The sequence below is a fragment of the Neolamprologus multifasciatus genome, chromosome 1, assembly GCF_963576455.1.
Source record: "Neolamprologus multifasciatus chromosome 1, fNeoMul1.2, whole genome shotgun sequence".
Lineage (NCBI taxonomy): Eukaryota > Metazoa > Chordata > Actinopteri > Cichliformes > Cichlidae > Neolamprologus > Neolamprologus multifasciatus.
Window position 1 is genome coordinate 10997034 of NC_140439.1, and position 21519 is coordinate 11018552.

Genomic DNA, 21519 nt, shown 5'->3' on the forward strand with positions numbered 1-21519 from the left:
GAGACTCCCAGAAGAGCTGTTTGTGTGGAATGAGCTCTGGAAAAGCCAGAATGGAAATGATCAAGGCTGCTGTATTTGTCCAAGACAGCTGTAGGCTGCTTAGGCACAGCCTTTTCTAAAATCTTAGCAATAAATGTGAATTTTGAGATTCATTTGTTAAAACAGCCACAGCAGGTGGTGCAAGAATACCAATTTCACTAATACAGTGTTGAATACCATCACAGGATTACCTCTGCTCTTTGAAACCAGGTTTGAAAAATCAGCAGCCCTCGCATCTCTCCCTGAAGCGTTAAAGGACACTGAAAGATCCTTCAAATGAAGGAGATGAATGGGTAGATGACTTGATCTCCACAAGTGCTCATTTTTTTCAACAAGAATGCTTTAATGCCGTCATTTATCCAAGGAGAAGAGTTTCAGGAGCTAATCTCAGTCAAACAGGACAGACTTATCTAAAATAGAAAGACAGTTATGGTTAAAATGATTCAGTGAGAACTCAACATTGTTCTAAGGGAATGTAAATAAATTAAAAGCAGAAAATTTATCAGCAGTTAAGATGCTGGAGCTAACGAAATATAGAGGCACATGAAAGTTAAAGAGAGTATGGGGATGATCAGAAATAAAAAATATCCTAATAGTTAATATATAAACCCAAAGTAAAAACAGGGTCCAGTCTGTATCCCTCGGGGTATGTTTGAGGTCAGGAATATACTGGGGAAGATTAAAACCACAATGCTGATAAATCCAGTTTAATCAATGTCTCTCTCTCTCTCTCTGTGTGTGTGTGTGTGTGTGTGTGTGTGTGTGTGTGTGTGTGTGTGTGTGTGTGTGTGTGTGTGTGTGTGTGTGTGTGTGCGCGCGCGTGTGTGTGTGTACTGGAATCCCCAGCTACAGCCTGCCCAAATATCATGACAGTTCATCAGATCCTTTAGATATCTGCTAAAAATCAAACCTCATGGTGACTATCACTAAATATCATTTAGCTTTTTAACATCTAGTGGATCATATTCAATACATGTGATTTTGCGATTTTTTAAAAATTTCTGCATCATCAGTGACATTTTTCTTCCCCCTGAAAAACCTAAATAAATAACACACAATACATTTTTACACTTGATACAGAAACATGAGGCAGATGCTTCGGTTCAAACTGACTGACCCTTTTCCCTATAAAACAATACATCAGGAGATCTTGCGTAAAAGATGACCTTCCCTATTTAATTATATTAATATAAGCACTGACGCTGGTGCTAGATTGATGATTTGCTTGTGTGTAGAAATACCACAAAATTAAAATAAGGACGTGCTTTTAAACAGTTTTGTAATATATGATGGGAGACTAGCAGCTTCTTGTAAATGTAAGCATTTCAGCCAGTAAACCCCCTCCCCTAATCACACACATACACACGTTGGGTATTCATATGTTGCGGGGACATCTAACTGACATTATGTTTTCCCTAGCCCCTTACCCTAACCAAGAAAAATGGATCCCTAACCCTTACCGTCATTTTGAGTCTCAAAATATGCCTTCAAACTTTGGGGACCAGGATTTTTGGTCCCCACAAAGATATGAATACACGCTCATACACACACATACACGCAAAACAAAAAGCGCAGCTCCACATATTCAGACAGATTCTTCATTTCTGTCAATGCATCCTGTGTTGAGCATAAATATGAGGCTGCCTTTATTGCTGGCTTGACCTTTACTTGACAGTAAAGGATCCAGGTGATGGATATAAAACAGCCGCTTCATTATTTCTACAGGAATATGAAATAAATAGAAAACATGCAGACAAGAGTCAAGAAATGGAAGAATCTGGCATTTTACACAGTTTTGGTACATAACTATGGCATTTCTGTCAGACTCTTATTTAAAGACAATATCTTATTCTTAGCCACATGATGGCAGTCTAAACCTACACTACAATAACCGTCTGACCACAGCTCACATTTACAGATGAGGTAGTAGAAAAATGAGCTGACTGCAGGTTTCGACCAACCTTGTAAACAGTCATGGCAATTTGCATATTAATGAAGAAACTGACAGCTCATTGTTCGCCAGTGGTGCTAGTTTCAGTTATTGTGCAAATGTACTGTTTATAAGGTTGGGGAAACTGAAGAAATCACAGATAAGTGACAAAATATTTCTCCCACTTAAAACGTTACGTCCAGATGAACAGTATCAACTGTTTGTGGGGCTTTATGCTTTAAGGAAACATTTTAACCCCAGTGAGTGTGTTTTTTTTTCCCGGGATGGGAAAGCCATTATCCTCATGAAAATGCTGGGAATCACATGCTACAGCTCCCCCCAAATTGTCACTCATCAGTGACTAAAAGTGGGTATTTAGATAAATACCTCTAATATCTCAATGGCTATTAGTCAGCTAACTAAAAAACTGCACGACGTAACTTACTTTCCATAGAGCGAGGCTGAGCAGGGCTAACAATAAGAGTCCTCCCAGCGTGCTTCCAATGATAATCCAAGTAGGAATTCTGTAATCTCCCTCCTTCCTGATCTCCAGTATTATCTGTTGGACATGACAACACATAAAATTTGTTTTCTCTTAAGCACGCAGGCTGAATTGTACACACAGGCAGTGATAAATGGTATTTTGGCTTAAATATATAGCTTTAAATAAATATGATTTTTGCAGAATAACATAACGACAATTCATGAATTTTGATAAGCGTTTTCATAGACCGATCAAGTACATCCATTCACCTTTTACATCCACAAAGACAGTCTCTTAAAAAACAAACAAACAAGATAATAGAGTCTGACAGTTTTAATGACCAATAGATGGCAGCACAGATTAGTGTTTCAGTCCTGACTCATACATGTTGTGCCGCTGGTCCTTTCGGTCCCTAAGCACCACACAGCCATGAGTGCTCCAATACTAACATTTACAGTGTGATTATTCACTGTTTCAGTTCTGTGCTCATGAGCTCAGCTGAAGCAGAAACTTTGTTGTTTTCTTTTTCATTTTTTAATAAAAAGAGGTGCTTGATGGAAAATTTGTTTTTTTTCTTCTTCTTAGTTTTCCATGAATGGTAACATCACATACGAGACACTATTTGAATACTTAAAGTCTACTGAAATAAATTTGAACAGCCGATCTCGAGAACCGGGCACGTGGTAAGAATAAAATCCAGACGAGGACAGAAGCAATTTAGAGCACTGGTTGTTGCCGACTCACATGTCTGACAGGCCTCTCTTCATGTAAAAACATGGGGCTGGAGGAGGGGAGCTCCACTGATGCACTGGTCACCAGTTCCAGGATTTTAAACTTCAGCTGGAGAGGAAATCAAAACAAGCAGGCGCTTTTAACATAGACATGACACAGCTGAAAGCACTGCAGAGCCAAAGTTTTATAAAAAGTGATAAATAATAATTCATGCAGCCATTGACGAGGTTTAAGCTCACCGCGTGTAAAGTATCTATTCTAAGTGCTCCAGTGATTCTAAAGGCAACGTCTCTGTAGTAAGCCACATTGACTGTGCATTGAATTGGAAGAGTTAGTGTGTTGGATCGGTTCTGTGGGAAGAAGCAGATCGAGAAAAAAAAGTTAAGAAAATAAGTTGAGAACTAAACTTTTATCTGGGAAAGAATTTGATAGGTTTTATTGACTTTACCAAGCTGGAGAAGCGTGACAGGTCTTCAGGTGATGCCCTGCTCTGTGCCACATGCTGAGGTGGTAAACAGTGCGTACCATCTCTCTGAGGTGTGACATGGGGGGTAAGAAATTCCTCTTAGTGCAGTAAAATGTTATGTTTCCAGAAAAGCAGTGAAATAATATGCTGATAAGCTGGAGCTTATTAGATCATGTTACGAAAAAGAATGATTATTGTTCAGCAATTAATGTGAAGTAAATGTAATGCACTGATAATATGTGATTAGGTTTGGACGCTGTGTAGCTGAGGTTAGTCTGCCGAGCTGACTCTGTCCTTCTTTTGGCTGCTCCCTTTAGGGGAGTCCACAGCTTCCATCTCACCCTGTCCCCACATCCTCCTCTGTCACACCAACAATCTGCATGTCCTCCTTCGCTACATCATTTAATCTTCTCTCTGGTCTTCCTCTTTTCTTCCTGCCTGGCAGCTCCATCTTCATCATCCTCTGTCCAACATATCCACCCTCCCTCATCTGTATATGTCCCAAGCATCTCAGCCTTGCCTCTATTACTTTATCTCCAAATGGCTCAACCTGAGCTGCCCCTCTCATTCCCAGTTAAAAACATCAGAGGCTGAACCTCCAGACTCGAACATGTTAAGAGTTTCAGCAAGCTGACCTTGTCCAAAGTTTTAAGAAGACCTATTTACAGAACCTGTGAATCTGTATTATTCCAGAAAAACTTTCCAGAAATGATGAACTTCAATAGTAGAACAGGTCTGCTCAGTTCAAACCAAACAATCTTTCCCCTAAACAGTAGAAATACCACCACTGCTCTTCTGTTGTTATTTACTGCTGATATTTATGTGATTTTTAGCAGAACAATCGCAAGTACCAACTGACGATACAGGGTAAATACAAAAAAGTAAAAAAGCAAAAAGCAGCATGGGTGGAAAGGAAACTGACTGAAACCCAAGTGGCAGCTCGTCAGCTCCAAAGTGCCAAAATCTCACTGATTACATTATGTCAAAGCTTAGAGTAACAAATGATTTAGTCCTAGCCACTCTAACAATTACGCTGCTAATTGTCTGCAAGGCATCTTTTATGCAGCGTGTTAATATTAGCCACTGTAAGCATCTGTTATCACACCATGGAGTGCTATAATATAAAAAAAATCTGCCACATGTCCCTCATGTTCTGTTTTTGTATTAACTGATAGACAGTTTGAAGCTCTGCACACACCTGGTTAATATGGAAGTCGGATATCTGAAGGAGCTGGTTGCCGTTTTTTGTCATTTCTGGGATCTCGATGTTTAGCTGCAAATCCTTTACCGGAAAGTATCCAAGATTCTGGATCTAAGGCACAACAGGGGGAATCGTGTAAACTATTTCCAAGCTGTACTTTGAATTAAGCTCATGGTGGTGATAGAACTGGTCTCACTTGGAAGGTGAAGTTGAAAGGAGGACCGATGATGCCTGGCTCCTCCAGTGACAGCTCTGGTTTGATTTCATATCGAGTCGGATTAGAATCCCTGTCAAAGCAAATAAAGAAAAAAGTAAATAAATAAACAAGCAAACAATCAACATAAAGTTCCCATTCCGGCTGCACTACTAGCGACTAATTTCCCCCACAGTTACATTCAGTATCTTCCAGATTATGCCAACATAGTTTATTGTAGCCCACTGCATTTCTAAATTCCTCGCTTGTATTGTTTGGTAAAAAACAAAACAACAACAACAACACCCACCCCCCGAAAGCTGACTAACCTGGTGAAGAGAAGGTCTGCCTCGTACTTCAGCGAGTAATAGATATCATTGAAATTATCGGCTTTGCTATTTTCTTCACCGTCACTGTTGAAAAGACAAAAATATTCAACAAATAGAAGTGATGATCTTACAGCGAGACGCTTATCCTTGTATTATTTTTTAAATATCTTTGTTGATCATTAAAACACAGAACATTTGTCTACATGCAAAGCAAAAAATAATTGGGATGTCAATAGATATAAAGTGATGTCCATACCTGCTGGCCTCCAGGATAACCCGGAGATGGTCAAGGAAGGTAGTGCGACTGAATTCGAACTCCAGGCGAAATGTTACCTACAAAGAAGAGGAAGTAAAGATTAGAAGCACACACTACCCATTTATTGCTTTTCCTAAATTATATTTCATCTTGCTTTAACAAAACTCTAAAGTACTCCAGATGCTATGCTATATAGCATTCCTAGAATAAAGGACACAAAAGAAGTCAAGTCTGCAATAACCTACTATAATTCCCGGGTTTTGACCCCAGGCAGCTGCTTGCACAGTTGTTGCTGCTTAAAGAGAGCCTGGGAATTTCCCCTCAGTTGAAGACTATGTCCACTACATACACACACATTCACTCACTCAAAACTTCCAGTGGAAGCCAGATTCAGGGCAAAATAAAAGCAGAGCAGTAAAAAGGAGACAGCCAGAAAGAGGAATGGGTATGTATCAAAATTGGAACCCAAGTCTGCAAAGGAGGCTTGATTGGCAGCAGAATGCAGATGTAGGAGAGCAGAGTTTAGCTGAGCATTGTTTACAGTCCTCAATGGCGTAATGAAATCCTGAAGGATCCAGTCTGACCAGCCTGGAATGCATAACGAGGTTTCCTCCTTCCCTCTTCCATATAGATGGACTCATCCTGAAAGCAACCACAGATTTAGCACAAATATAATGATCTCGTTGCGTATCATCTTGTCCCAGATGTGGAAAATGATCCTGGTCCTCCCTTGTTAGTCCTATCGCATATCCTGGTGAAGAATGGTTAACCTTGACTTCAGCCCACTGTTTCTTGAGAAGGATGGCTGGATGAAACACAAACATAGGAATCCAGACACGCGCACACACACATGCACACACACAGTTGATCTGAGTTTTGAGGGCGTGATTGTCCATGGTTGGAGAATGTTCATGCATCTGCATAGCTGAACACAGATATTCAAACAGTGCATGTTTCTCCTCTTCCTCCTCTGTGTTTCTTCAGTCTGTCCGCCTCCTTAGGCCACATTCGTTGTCAGTCGTCAAACCGCTAGTAACTAGAACCCTTCTCTCTGCATACACCCACAAAACCTAAAAACACATTTGCTTCCACGATCACGTGCAAAAGGAATCGATATTTAGACGTCTTGTCGCTGTTGGTTGTAAAGTTTACTGAACAAACTTGTTTTACACGGGTCAGAATCAACTGGTAAGATCCAAACAAGCGTGATAACTGGCTAATTTAAAAAGCTTGCACTGGAGTTCCCACTTTCCTTCAGCTCTATGGTGGTTTAGGCTGGCTTGGCAGTGGCACTGGTGTACAATCAGCCTTGTTTAACTCTGTGCCACATTCTTAAAAGGCTCTCGACCAGAGCACATCAGTTTTGTGGCTCTGGATGCTGTTTAGGGTCAATGAGTGGGTATGAATCACTCAGTGAGCTCTAAAGGGTGATCAGGTCTGCTTGGTTCAGTTGCTTGGGAGCATTACATAGAAATTTGGGTTTACTTGTTGCCCAGGAGATCACCATTGTTTGCGATAATCACATGGTTCGGACATTTCATGAACTCTTTCAGTCACCTTCCGTCCTTCATTCCTGCATTATTAGTCAGCAGACTTTGTTTCAGTATAGAAAGCTGAAAGATTATTGTTCAAATGTCAATGAAAAACACATTTAAAAAAGGGATAACAGCTTTTAATTGCACGGACTGATTTACGACCAGTGTCATCCCTATCAAAGTCAACACAAACATCACCCTCCTAAAAATAAAAAGTAATGCCTTGCTGTAAAATACCCCGGAAAGTGCACAGCCTCATAAATATTGTTGACTTTATAAGCCTGTGGAAAAGCTTGGTACAGCAGAAATGAATGTGAGAATCACTAACAGATGAGGAAGGAGAAATGCATCTCGGTGTCTTTCGTTCAGTCTCACCTGAATAATGCTGAGAAAAGAGCAAGTCTTATCTGTTGTGTTTACCCCGTTGCTAAGATGCATCTTCCTAATGCAATAACAATTAAATGTGATGTTTTTATAGTGAACAGAAGAAGAGGGGTCCAGACTGGCTGATTTGTTTGTCCATATTTGGGACAGCTACTTTAACCGTTAGGTAGCTGTTCTAACACGAGACACGAGAAGTCACTGTCATCATGAGGGACGACAACGGATAAGCTATGAATGGTGTCCTAGAATCTCCATATTGCACTTTTTTTCCATAACACTGGTATGTTTTCCTCCAAATGACAATGTGCCCTCTTTCTTACATTGTGGAATTTCATTCTTTACATATAAAAATACAACATCATGTCACAGTAGTCCAGGTACTTTGATCCAGGTACTATCCCTGCTGCTTTGCTTTTCAGTTGGATTCGGTGGGTGGATAATCATGTAGGTAAACAAGCACATTTAAGATGAGAATCTCCCGTTCCAGCACATTCCAAAGGTGCTGTGGAGGCCACTTAAGTACAGTGAACTTGCTGATACAAAGGATGGATTCATGTTTTCAAGTTGTTTAGACCAAATTCTGAGTCAACCATCTGAATGTTGCAGCAGAAAAAAGACCAGGCAATATTTTCCCAATCTCCTACTGTCCAGTTTTATTGAGCCTGTGTGAGTTGTGGCATCCACTTGGTGCTCTTAGCTGACAGGGGTGGCGCGTAGTGTGTGGTCTTCTGCTGTTCGTCTGTTTCGAGGTTCAAGGTGTTGTGCATGCAGAGATGCTCTTCTCCATACATCTATTATAACAAGTGGTTGTTTGAGTTTCTGGAGTGTTTATAGAAGCCTTTGTCCTCTGACCTCTGTCATCAACACGGGATTTTCACCCTGAGAACTGCTGCTGGGTTTTCTCTGTAAACCCTAGAGATGGCTGTGTGGGAAAATCCCATTAGATCAGCAGTTTCTGAAGTACTCAGGACCAGCCCCCCTAACAACATCAGACATGTCACATTCAAAGTCCATGCCAACAGTCGTGTTAATGTTTCAGGCTTGTGGCATTCATCAGAGCACTGATGAATATATGCAATATGATATGATGAAGGGTACAGGGCTGAAACATTAGCATGTTAAGTTGGTGTATTTGATATTTGTTAATTGAGCTGCTGCCACTTTACAGGTTGCTCATATATTTGCATTAGCGAGCAGTGGAACAGGTGTACCCAATAAAGTTGCAGCACGTGTTCGTGGTCCCCAATGCACTTCGTGCTCGCATTATACATGAACAATGACGCATTCAGGTTTAATACGGGACAGGTCTGGGCAACTATGTTTATTATTACGTGTAAATGTGCTTTCTGAGGACGATACTCTACTCGTAAACATGTTTTGGCAGAGTTAAAAGCCTGGATGAAACATATTAAAACTGCAGTCGGCTGAAAACTCTGCAGAAGAGCAAAATAGGCAGAACCTACAGAGCCAACATCTGGCATCTCCACCCCTTCACTTCTAAGCAAATACAACCCGATGAGCACAGGCAGAGATACTGAAAGAAAATTAATGCTGATTTCTGTTTTGACATAGGGGTTTGAGTTCTCTCAGATTTCTAAATCCTGAAATCAGAGCCCAGACGAGGAGCAAGACTTTAGTTTCTTCTTGAATGATGAATTACTTTATACTGGTGTTTCGCATCAATTTTCTCCAGTGGCACCAACTAATCTTATTTGGGAATCGGTACGAAAACTGGGCTATATCATACCGTTCACGGTAATACCGGTGTAATTTTGGACAACGATAGGAAAATGAAATATCGCGATAGAATATGGGTAAAACGCGCATGCGCAGTGCCTTTGTTTACATACGTACATGGCGGCAACAAAGAATGAGAAGGGCGAAAGCGGATTGTTAAATGAAACGGATGAACCAGAATTGGTTTGTAAAAATGCTGCAACTTCAGTGGTGTGGAACTGGTTTAGCTTTCGTCCGTCAGACACACAACAAAGCACTACTTTTGGTAGAGCATGCTAGCGGGCCGTCGTTATTACCGTGTTGTTTGGAAAATACGGCACACTTAAAATCAATCCTTTGATTTTTCTGAAAATCTACAGTGCCTCTTATAATCCCGTGTGCCTTATGTATGAATTCTGGTTGTGTTTACTGACCTCGAAACAATTTTATGTGGTACACGGCGCTCGAAAATCTGTCAAATGTTTTAGTACGACTTTGCTAAGCTACGAAGCCGCACCGCTTGATGGATTGTCGGAGCATTATGGCTATTGTAGGCGGAGCCTTGCGGAGTGATACGTACTGCGCTTCAACATAATGTTACCGTATTGTGTGTGTATAACCTCTTTTTAAGTTTTGTGGATATTATACATGGTTATGCTGAGGATATGTTGGCCAATTTCCACTGGAAATGCCTTTTGGTTAAACTGTCAGCAACAAATTTGCACTGTTACATTTTTATTTAACTTTAATGCACATAAAAAACAGCTGCTTGTTTAAATGAAAATATATTGATGTGGGTTTTTTTGCACTAATAAAGTTGAGGAGTTGTAAAGTATTTTGTCTAGTGTCAATTATATCATCAGTTATATCGTTATCACAAATTTTCAAATGTATATCGTGATAAATATTTATGGTCATATCGCCCTGCTCTAATACGGATGAATTTCAATGGGCTGGAAAAGTTTTGCATCAGCTTTATGCCTTTCCAGACACCTCTTCAAAAACACCTAAAACATTATAGTATAATAAAAAGTTACAGCTTTTCAACCTGAGATGTTTTTTAGTTAAATCTCCGATGGCAATGAATCCAATTTATCCTTTTGCTGCCAATGACAATAAGCCTTATCTTATCTTATTAAAAAATCACAACGACACATATGAATTATGTAAAGAAACATGGTTAACTCACCTGTGTTTTGGCCCTCATGAAGGGTGCGCTGACATTGCAGAGCTTCTCGTTCCTCAGTTTGTCCTGACTGTAGCACTCTATTTTGATGTCCGAGTTGTCCTGAATGAAAAATGTCACTGCTAGTCATAAATGTAGAATTTATTTCGCCTTACCTGATGGTTAAACCTCGGACTCTTTGGAGTAACATAGACCTTTTAGGCTATTTGAGAACATCTGTCCTGATAAACCACATGAAGAGTTTAACACACCTTGACAATGAGGCTAGAAAAGTGCAGATTGGGTGTGTAGGTGATGTTGAGGCGAGCGTTGTATGCGTTCTCTCCTTTGTTCTCCAGCCGAACATCCACCACCATCCTCCGCCTGGTTGCCTCTAGCACCCTGAGAGATCCCTCCATCTCCCCTTCACTTTGACGGCGACAGAAAGCACCACGAGACTGTACGGACTGTGCACAGAACTGTCTGGGAGGCAGCGAGGAAGGAAGGCATTGCATTATTTATTCACTCGTTGCGAGTGTGCAAATAAAATTTGTCCCACTGTGCGACTGTAGGCATGGTGATGAATATGCGTATACCTACTTTGGAGTCATCAGGTCATTCATGCTCTGCAGCGCCAGGTCGGGGATGCAGCGATCGTCTTCGTCACAGCCGTTCCAAAAGGGCAGCTTACCAAAGAGACAAGATCTCTTTACATCAAAGGAACTACTGCTGCTTCATATTTCACCCAGATGATGATTGATTTTCCTTGTTTTCTGTTGTATTCTCTTTCTCAGGAGGATCATATTAATCATGGCCAAATTATCTAAATATTGAGGTCAGTATATGTGTTAAACATCTACTGCTTGAACTACTTGGTTGGAGATATTTTTCTTTACAGGCATACAGCTCTGAAAAGCCTCATCCACCTGCTGTCCAAACCTCTTTGAACTATGCATTATGCAAAGCTAGAATTAGGGATGCACCGATACCGATATCGGGGCCGATACTGTAAAATGTGTTTGTACTCATACTCGTAAAAGTTAACCGATACCGAGAACCGATACCAACTTATTTCATTAATCAGAGGGTGGCTTGTCATTTCTGTTGTAGTTTTTTAGATTGGCCACTAGGGGGACATGCCGCGCTAAAAAGGCACAGGGTTAGGCGAGTGAGACTGGTGGCTCCAGATAAAAAAGAGAAACTGGAGGCTGCTGTAGCTAGGCTAAACAAAATGTCAGCAGTGTGGACCGGAACAGCCAACTTTAACTGAGGTTTTGGAAAAGCGATGAAAAATGTTAAGAGAAAATCCGCGGGCAGCTAAAATAACTGCACCGTCTTCTCAGCATACTCGAGCCGCGATATGAAATTGCCAGACGCCCATACATCAGGGAGATAATGGTGCCAAAACTTTCTGAAGAGGTAAAGACAAGCAGTGTGTGCGCGATGTCAGTCCTCAGTTGAACAACACAGTGGACTGATGAAGAGTTTGCTTGTCAATGCCAAATACTTTCGTTATTTTGTTTGTTTGTTTACAATATGGACACTGCAATAATTTAACAGTTTATTTTATTCTCAAACCTAATTTGTATTTATTTTATTCCAAACAGAAGTGTTTATTTATTATTCTGAAAGCTCGAGACAGTGCCCAATAAGTCAGTGATATTTTGTTAAATTTCATTGTGGACACTCCGCAATAATTTAACAGAAGTGCTTATTTTTCACTTGAAATTTTATTTTTGTGGTCATTTTTATTAATATTTTATTTTTTATCGGCAGAGAATAAAATAAAACCTGTCTTCCAATTCATTGCATTTGTGTGTGTGTGTGTGTGTGTGTGTGGTAGAAGTATCGGTTTTTGTACTCTGTATCGGCAAGTACTCAGATCCAAGTATCGGTATCGTATTGGTTTGAAAAAATTGGTATCGTTGCATCCCTAGCTAGAATAGCTGTGTAGCTGAGCAGCATGTTGAAATATAGGACATTGTCAGATTGTCTCTTACCTCAGTCTTCACCACAGTAGGCCAGCTGTCATCTAGAACTGGTGCGTTTTCTGGATCTTGTAGTGCCACTTGTACAGTGAACACTATGGGTCTGGCGTAGTCTGTCGTTTCCTAATGTAAAAAAGTTATTTTCAGAAATTAACCAGCAGATTTTCTGTATTATGACACTTTGTCTGTGACACTCAAATATCTATGTTTTGCTTTAAACAAGTCTATACGTGTATGTTTTAGATTTTAGCCAGTGACTAATATCCATAGTGATATTTTGTGAGCGATTCTGCCAGAACTGTTTTGATTACGAAATGATTTGTAAGCAGAAAAGCAACCAAAATATCTCACCATGACGTAAAAGTAGATGTGTTCGCAGGTCTCTTCTCCCGGAAGGAGGGTCAAGTTTTGAGGCTGCATCTTATTCGGGTTATCCAACATCGCCCGAGGATTGTAACGTTTCTCCGCGATAGAGACATTGTACTTGATCCCTAGTGGGTTGTGGGAAGGATTAAGATATTACATTTCAATATGAAACCCTGAAAAATCCTGTTTGTGTTTTTAAGACAGACATGCTTCTGTTCTTACTTATGTTAGTACAGAGTAATTGATAAATGGCAGCAAAAGGAGATGGTAAATTACATCATTGTAGCACTGCAATGCAATATCAGCTTGGCACCTAACATACGCTACATGTGTGACCAACACATATAAGAATCCAAACCCTTTGGCCTCAGTACTGACTCATTTCCAAACCGCATTGTTTCAGAGGCTTTCATGGCATGAGGAAAAATCTACCAAGGCTAAACTCATGCATGTGTTATGTTTGAGGTCAGCTAGAGAAGCTGACAGAGCTGCAGAGATCTTAATATGTTACGCAAAAAAGATCCGTGCAGATAACGGATATGACATTTGGAACTTTTTCTGTCCTTTTCACCACATCGCAATTACCAGTAAAAGTTTTTCCTCTTTAGATGAGGAGAGCTGCAAGTTCCAAAGCAATTTTTCATCCTCAGTCTTTAACTTGTACTTTTCCACTCTGAAAAAGTGTTGAGATACATAGCAACGCAGTACGCAGTAAGTCAGCCTGTCTGTTTAAAGAGCTCGCTATAAGACACTCTAAATAGATATTTGCATAAAAATGAATGGCTGAAAAAAAGAACCATTTTATGCAACAGACCACAGAGATTTCACAAACAGCAGCACATCTGCCACCCATTACTACCCAGACACGACAATGAAAGGAAAATTAAATAAACGTGTTCCACTGTATGCAACCATGAAGGGTAAGTTACCTCCCTCTGTTCCTCCTCTCCTCTGTTTTGGCACATATGATAGATATGATAAAGATGCCACGGGGTCAAGAGGTTAACTCAGAACATGCTACACTACACCTCTCCTTCCTCCGCCACTGAGCCCTGCTTCACTGTGAAACTGGACCCCGCCATGATAGCTATTAAAACAAACTGCGAGCTGAAAAAAAACACTGCACTTAAATGCATGTGGGTTGCTTTTGGTGGCACAGCACATTTTTGCAGACTTGAGTTATCTGGGACCTTTCACCACCATCAAACAAATCTCTCTATTTTGAGGAAGCCGAATGCAGCCGAGCAGAGATAAACTTCCAGATGCATTCCTAACAGCGCTCGCGCACGAAAAGGAACATTTGATAGCGCCACAGTGGCTCAGACACAGTGGTTTTTTGAAGGCAGCAACATTAGCTTTGGCAGAGAAACAACAGTGAGATCAGAACCTCTTATGCTAGAAAAGAAACATTTTACTTTGGCACCATTAAAAGTAAAAGGAGTCGTCAGAGTTTTTATGGGCAGCCATATGCTGAAAAGTGCATTGAAGCAAGGACATGAAAGATATATAAATATATGCATACATGAATTGCCTTTTTTCACTTGAAACCGGTTATATTTCATCTTGTCTTGTATAAATATCCACATTGCTGAACTATTAAGTACCTATGGGTCCAAAATATACATGAATACTGTTCAAATACATCAGAAAAAATGATTTGATAATGATGTGATAATATCCAGAGCCACTAACGTATACGTCTTTTTTGTCTCAAAATCTAAAACTGAGCGCTCAACTGTGAAACAAGCTTGTGTTTTTGTCTTTCATAAATCTTTTTTGTAACCTGTCAGTAATCTAGGCTGGGCAATAAGTAGTTTTATTCACCTTGCCAAGTGCCAATCTTGTCATGTGGAAGAACTAGAGAACTTCGCAGTGGATTATTTTTGCTGGCTTACCAATTTCCTGTGTGGGAGAAATGGCTGTCCTGGCTGTGATGTTGAAACATACAATGGCTGACATGCAGGTCACGTCTTTGCCACCTCTCTGGCAGTCTTTCACAAAGATGTTGATCTTACTGGGCTCAAACCTCACAGTGGTATAAATACGAACAACGCTCTGGGACCTGTGAGGGCATAGAGGGCGTGACAGATGACAGACTTTAAAAAATTGCAGTTAAAATGCAAAACCAAGGATCATGAAAATCTTTGAATTAATTGCCAAAATAAATTTATAGGAATAACTACAATGTCTATTTTATTTATTTAAAAAAAAAAAATACTGACCAAAGTAGAACAGCAGCACCGAGGGAACCTACAGCTAGGTCCACTAAACCATCATCGTTCATGTCCATTACGCCATGGATGCTACGGCCAAAGTACTGCAGGCCAGGAGCCAAATCTGCAGCTGCTATTCTCTAAAACAAACACAGACGGTTCACAGTGACAACAATCAATGCTTACAATAATCTGCTTAAAATTCAGTGCACCCATATATACGCTTTTGCAAATGAAAACAAACTTTTTGCAAAGCTCCAGTGTTTGAGGGGTTGGGTTTTTATTAGAGTGAATATTTCCTGCAAATATTGTCTTTGTTACCTACAAAACAAGCAGTCCTCTTCCATAGAGTCTTCTATGTTACTGCCATTTTTTCTTTTTCTTTTTTTTTTTTGCCTGTCCCGTTTGGTTCTTTTGCCATCAGAATTATTGTCTAAAGGCGAGGAAAGATGGCCAATGGATTTACTTTACCAAATTGACCATCCCAGCCTTGCTGTAATGGTCTATTTGATTCACCTTTTATTGTTTATTTTATTTATTTTTTTTACTTTTTTCACTTGCTAGATATGGGACAGACTTGAATGGGGAAAAGAAAAGGGAGAAAGGAAGAGGGGGAAAAAACAGCGGAGAAGGCTATTTTTTCTACAGTATCTCTGAACAGACAAACCAAACACTGGCTCTAAAAACAGGCTTTTACCTGTTTTCTAATGGAAAGTTGATTTTACTTGATTTCAGTTGGGAACTGTACTGCTATACACCAATAAATTTTACAAACTGGTCCTTTAATAGTATAGGAGTATTTAATAAATACAGAAATTACAGAAGGGTCACTCATAATAATTAGCTTACAGTACATGTTGTAAGTTTCACCTACTAAGATAAAGTAGATTTTAACCCATCTGTCTATCCATCCATCCTCATTCACTTAATTCAGGGTTGCTGGGGGGAGTTTGAGCCTAGCCCAGCTGTCATACGCCAGGTACAACCTGCCAGTCTGTCACTGGGCTAACACAGAGACAGACACAGGTGTGAAAAAATTCACACCTGTGGCTACCAACCCCACATTTTTGTACCGTGTGGAGAACTCACACAGACACAGGGAGAACATGCAAACATACTGTGCCGCCATGTTTTTCAGCTTTTAACCTACCCGTTAAACTTGCTTTTAATCCATCATTTAATCCAAGTTTTACAGTTTTACAATACTACTTGTTGCATATTTGCACAGTCATTGCATTCATCTAAGCTGTTATGAGTAGGAAGAATCAAGACTTTCACAGGTTTTCGCCACAGTGAAATATACATAAATCCACGGCTGCCCAGCTTTGGGAAAGTTTACATGTATGTGCTACAGTGTAATGCACCACACCACCTACCTGTTTATATTTGCGTAGTATTCTGTTTTGTTGGCTAAAGAAAATATAAATGGCTCCTTTATGCTCATCTTCCAATGGAGCTCCCACCACCAAGTCATTGAACCCATCACCATTCAGATCAGGGACAGGAGCGAGGGAAGAGCCAAAGCGAGCGTTTTGGACACCGTTGTGAATTTCCAACGATCCTTCAAGGAAGAAACGATTCTGAGGGGGAGGAAAAAATGACAGTTGTAATTGTTACTCCTAATACAGTGGTCTTGTTTCTGTTTTGGTTCCCACACATAAATATCTAGAGGCTACTGTCCCATGGGGGAGAATTTTAACAGTTTGTTTTTATTCACACAAACATTCGTGACTATCCACTTTGTTACTGGTGTTGATAAATAGACATTAGCATTAGTGGGGATTCCCATAGTGGGGGATCTGGCTGCTCATCCCCCCCAAAAATCAACTACAATAAACAGAGTTAGTGAAATAAAACACTGTTAACCACAGCAAGAGATCAGAATGCTTTTCATTCCTTTCCAAAGCTGGATTCTCCCCCCTAGACATCAGCCCATGTATTAGCAACTGGAGTAAATGACTGATCATGAGAACTCTGGATTATTTTAGAGTTATTTGGATATTTTCGAGCCTCGCTTTTGTTAGGTTTACTCACATTCATTAAAGGAATTCTTTCAAAGTCATATTGGCTTGTTGCATTGGTTTGTTTTGACTGTCTTCATGACCTCTTCTTTGCTCAGTTTATCACAAACTCTGAGTGGGCCAGAGACCGCAGTGCACATCTTGAACTGCTGCACTTGAATAATAATCTTTAAAGCTGACCTTTGTATGAGAAATAATTTGGCTGAGGTTTGTATGTGTCATTCCAACTTACTCACACTGTAGCACAACTAACAGCACTATAGTTTAAAGCAGTGTGTCCCAACCACTGTCCCACGGGATATAGGTGTGCCGTGAGAAACGATCACGTGTGCCATTGAAGCTTGTCTGGTCCCAGTAGTGATGGGATTTCCGGCTCTTTTTAGAGATCCGGTTCTTTTGGCTCGGCTCACTAAAAAGAGCCGGCTCTTTCGGCTCCGAACCGGCTCTTCAGGTTGTTTTGTTGCTTTAATTATTTAATCATTAACAATAATATAAAATTATGCAGAAAAGGAATTACTAATGTAAAAAAAGTGGTTTTATTTATATATGTTTATATATGGCCCCTAGAGACAAAGCACGTACAAACTCCAAAACACATTTCTAGCGTTTACTGAACTTCCAAAACAGAGCTACCCAGATCACTTAAATTACACAATTGAAAACATGTGTGTATTGTTTGTGTATTTATAGACAAGCACTCATATTTATTCAAATAATTTAAAAAAAAAGTTCATTTACCTGTTACTACCACACACCAAATCCGGTTGTTGATACTTCCTGGCTTGTGTAGCCACTAGGTAACAAAAGCTCAACACTGCGCCCTAGAAACCTGGAGCACTTCTGTTGTCTTTTGTACGTGTTTTGGAGTTTGTACGTGCTTCTGAGTTTTACGTGTTTTGGAGTTTGTACGTGCTTCTGAGTTTTACGTGTTTTGGAGTTTGTACGTGCTTCTGAGTTTTTACGTGTTTTGGAGTTTGTACGCGCTTCTGAGTTTTTACGTGTTTTGGAGTTTGTACGCGCTTCTGAGTTTTTACGTGTTTTGGAGTTTGTACGCGCTTCTGAGTTTTTACGTGTTTTGGAGTTTGTACGTGCTTCTGAGTTTTTACGTGTTTTGGAGTTTGTACGCACTTCTGAGTTTTTACGTGTTTTGGAGTTTGTACGCGCTTCTGAGTTTTTACGTGTTTTGGAGTTTTTACGCGTTTTGGAGTTTGTACATGCTTAGGAGTTTGTATGTGTTTTGGAGTTTGTACGTGCTTTGTCTCTAAGGTCCACCATAAATATACTTTATTTATTCACTCCACATAAAATGTAATAAATAAATCATATAATACAAAAAACAACTATTTACATTTTAAACTTTTAACTATTTAAATTTTCAGCTTTTTCCTTTTAAACAAATTTAACGTGAAACAACACAAAACACTGAAAACCACAACACAATTAAATATAAATTAAAATATTAAAACAAAAAGAAGATGCACATTTTCTGTCATATGGGCCTGCATGATTTCTGAATCCTTTATCATCTGCAACTGAAAATAGCGGATGATTACTATACCTTTCTAATGTGATGTTGTTGTCCCTCCCTCTCTTTCTCTCTGGCTCTGTTCCTGTGCTACTGCGAGTGTAACTAACGCCCCTCCCCCCTCTGCCCAGCGCAAAGTACAGGCCGCGCATGCGGAGTTTAGCGGAAAAAAGGGCGAGAGAGAGGGTGAGAGAAAGAAAAAAAAAAAAAAAAAAAAAAACCCCTCACGGCTCCCAATAAGGAGCCGGCTCGCGTCTTTCACTTCAAAGAGTCGCCTCTAAGAGCCATTTCGTTCGCGAACGACCCATCACTAGGTCCCAGTCAATTAGTACTCTAAGCGACCTGCGTGAGTAATGGGCAGAACAATTACATTCTCTACCACTAGAAAGCAGTAAAACTACCTGCTCTAATTAAATGGGTTGCCAACTGCCAGTAAAACAGAAGAAAACCAAGAATACATTACATAACAGTCATCCTCTGAGTGAGAAAACGCAGCGGGTAATAGCAAGAGATAAATATTTGAAAAGAAAAATTAGTCAGTATGACCTGGGTCCTGGAGAAAATTCCGACCTAGATGAAGACAATAGCATGAGTAGTGGTCAGAAGAAAGCAAAAAAGGTATACTGGGGACAAACCGAGCAAATTCCGCTATACCTGGTGCGCGGGGGGGAAATGTATCAATATGCTTTTTGTGACATTTTTGTTTGGTGGTGTGCCGTGTGATTTTTCAAATGCGAAATATGTGCTGTGGCTCCAAAAGGTTGGGAAGCATAGGTTTAAAGGGTTAACAGGGTTGACAGAATGGCTGATAATTTTGATAATTCAACCAAAACATAATCATGACAACTCTCAGTTTGTCACTGCATGGTGACAACCATGCCAATTCAACCAGAAACATCCTTATGAGTGCACGGCTATAAGACGTTTAGTGTGTCTGGTACATTGGATACTTGTATATGGGCAAAGGCACCAACAATGCTGGACAATGTCATGTTTCTCAGTTTATTTCATAATCTGCACATCATAAAGCGCTAAACTAGCCTTCCTGCTGTCCAGACCTGTCGGCAACAGAAAACATTTGGTGCAATTTAGCTTTCATGGTTCCTAAATGCCTTTGACTGTTATTAAAACTAAATTTCTGAAGTCATTGGAGCAAAATCATTGTTATTTATATTCATACGTAGCATACGTAGATATAAATTATCTGGTCGTTAAGTCTGATGTCACTAGCCATGTCTGGGCCTAAACTCCGCTGCAGGTCCATATATCAAACGATCACTATGGCATTACTGAGAGTTGAAAAACTGTCTAAAGTCTTTCATCTTTAATAAAATGATCAGCGTTCTGCTCTACCAGGTGTAACAATTGAGTTTAACATCCAGGCATCCATTAAAACGGAATTTATGACATTTAACGGAGTTAGAAGTTAGCAGGAAGTTAGCTCGCTAGCTTCTATCTAAATACAATATAGCATGTCCTGACTGTGGGGTTTTGGAAACAAATTAAAACGTACAGCTCTGTTATCACTTCCAACATAAATGAAGACAGAAAACTAAACAGCAGTGATGTTTGTAGGGTTACTGAAGTTTGGCTAGCTGGTACTGGTATATAATGAAGTGCTACGTGACTGCTAGCGACACAGCTATGTTAGCATAATATAAACAAGCTAACTTTTTTTCCACTCGATAAAAGTTAACGTGAGTGTTCTCGGTGGTCAGGAACAAATGTAATCGCATGGCAGGATGCTGTAAAAGGACCAAACTTTAGCCAGGAGAACAACTGAGATAATCCATCCACAATACGAGGTTAGTCATTCATATACTGCTGCATGGGCTGGGCTGTAGTTACATCCTAAGGTTTTGAAAACTGAGCTTAAATAAATGATTAGCAGTGATAAAAGCCGAGGGAGGTCAGTGATCACTGACTGTTTTAGGAGCTTTTTGAGATTAAATAGAAGAAAATACAAAACATTAAACATGTTAACAACACAAAAGCCATATTAAACGTAGACTACTTTAGGCCCAGAAGTAGGATTCGTCACGTCATCACTTAACGACCGGATATCTACGTATGCAAAGTGGTCCAGTCTTTTTGTAAATGAAGAGCTTACTGTGTCAAAAAGCCATTTTTATAAATAGCATGCAAAAAGTCCCAGTGTACCATATGTTCCATTTAACAGAATAATAAATGCCTTCAGGCTCAGCACATTTCTCCATTAAAAGGACAGATCTGCTCGTTAAATCATCCATAGTTCATTTATTTAGGCATCTCATAATAAGAGCAAGGAAGTTTTTTTGTTCTCTGCCCTCGGTCCAGCTGCGTTTGTTGTTTCAATTACACCAAAACATCTTTAGTTAACCAATCATGTCGTGCTTTAAACAGAAAAAGAAACAATATTTTCTTCTAATCAAACAGAAGATAAGGCTTGGCAACGCTTCAGTGTTTTCTGCATAAGCCTTTAATTCTTCCTGTTTGAACTGAAATATCTTAAACATCTGGCAAAAGAGAGAAAACATGGAGGAATTTCACCTTAGGGCAGTAAAAGAACTAAAGACTGTCATATAACTTTAGTATATTTATTCTGACGCTCTATTCTTAGTAAGTGTTGAGTCAGATGGACGATAGCCACATCTATGAAAGCAACCACCCGACTGGAACATTTTTCAAAGAGGCAATCTTACAGAATGGAGCCAAATAATGGAGTCGATCAGTAGTCATGCATATCATTGCTCCACTTGGCATCCCTGATCATAACATAATTCAGGGCTGGCAGACGAAACTTGAGATCACTTGTTTTTTCAGTTGAATAAACGTGAAAGGAGTTGATTTAGGATGGTAGTTTTAACTTCTCGGCTACCTGATGTGAGCATGTGTGACACAGAAAGAGATTGATAGAGAAACAGGGAAAAATACAGTCAGCAGTGTTTAAATGTGAAACACATGGCTCAACCAGAGGGCCGTGAAGGGTCATAACCA

At 39.9% G+C, this 21519-nt stretch overlaps 1 protein-coding gene across 1 annotated transcript in view; it reads right to left on the reverse strand.

Moving 5' to 3' along the window:
- Positions 1 to 21519, reverse strand: part of itga11a (integrin, alpha 11a) — a 56469-nt gene that overhangs the window by 3157 nt on the left and 31793 nt on the right. The window contains exons 14-29 of the mRNA XM_085158422.1: positions 16374 to 16577; positions 15007 to 15137; positions 14680 to 14846; positions 12770 to 12909; positions 12431 to 12541; positions 11031 to 11116; positions 10703 to 10913; positions 10455 to 10553; positions 5631 to 5707; positions 5375 to 5458; positions 5049 to 5139; positions 4850 to 4963; positions 3634 to 3717; positions 3425 to 3535; positions 3198 to 3293; positions 2415 to 2528 (exon numbers count right to left, since the gene is read on the reverse strand). Of these exons, the coding sequence (XP_085014548.1) occupies positions 2415 to 2528; positions 3198 to 3293; positions 3425 to 3535; positions 3634 to 3717; positions 4850 to 4963; positions 5049 to 5139; positions 5375 to 5458; positions 5631 to 5707; positions 10455 to 10553; positions 10703 to 10913; positions 11031 to 11116; positions 12431 to 12541; positions 12770 to 12909; positions 14680 to 14846; positions 15007 to 15137; positions 16374 to 16577 (1920 nt within the window). The remainder of the gene's footprint in view (positions 1 to 2414; positions 2529 to 3197; positions 3294 to 3424; positions 3536 to 3633; positions 3718 to 4849; positions 4964 to 5048; positions 5140 to 5374; positions 5459 to 5630; positions 5708 to 10454; positions 10554 to 10702; positions 10914 to 11030; positions 11117 to 12430; positions 12542 to 12769; positions 12910 to 14679; positions 14847 to 15006; positions 15138 to 16373; positions 16578 to 21519) is intronic.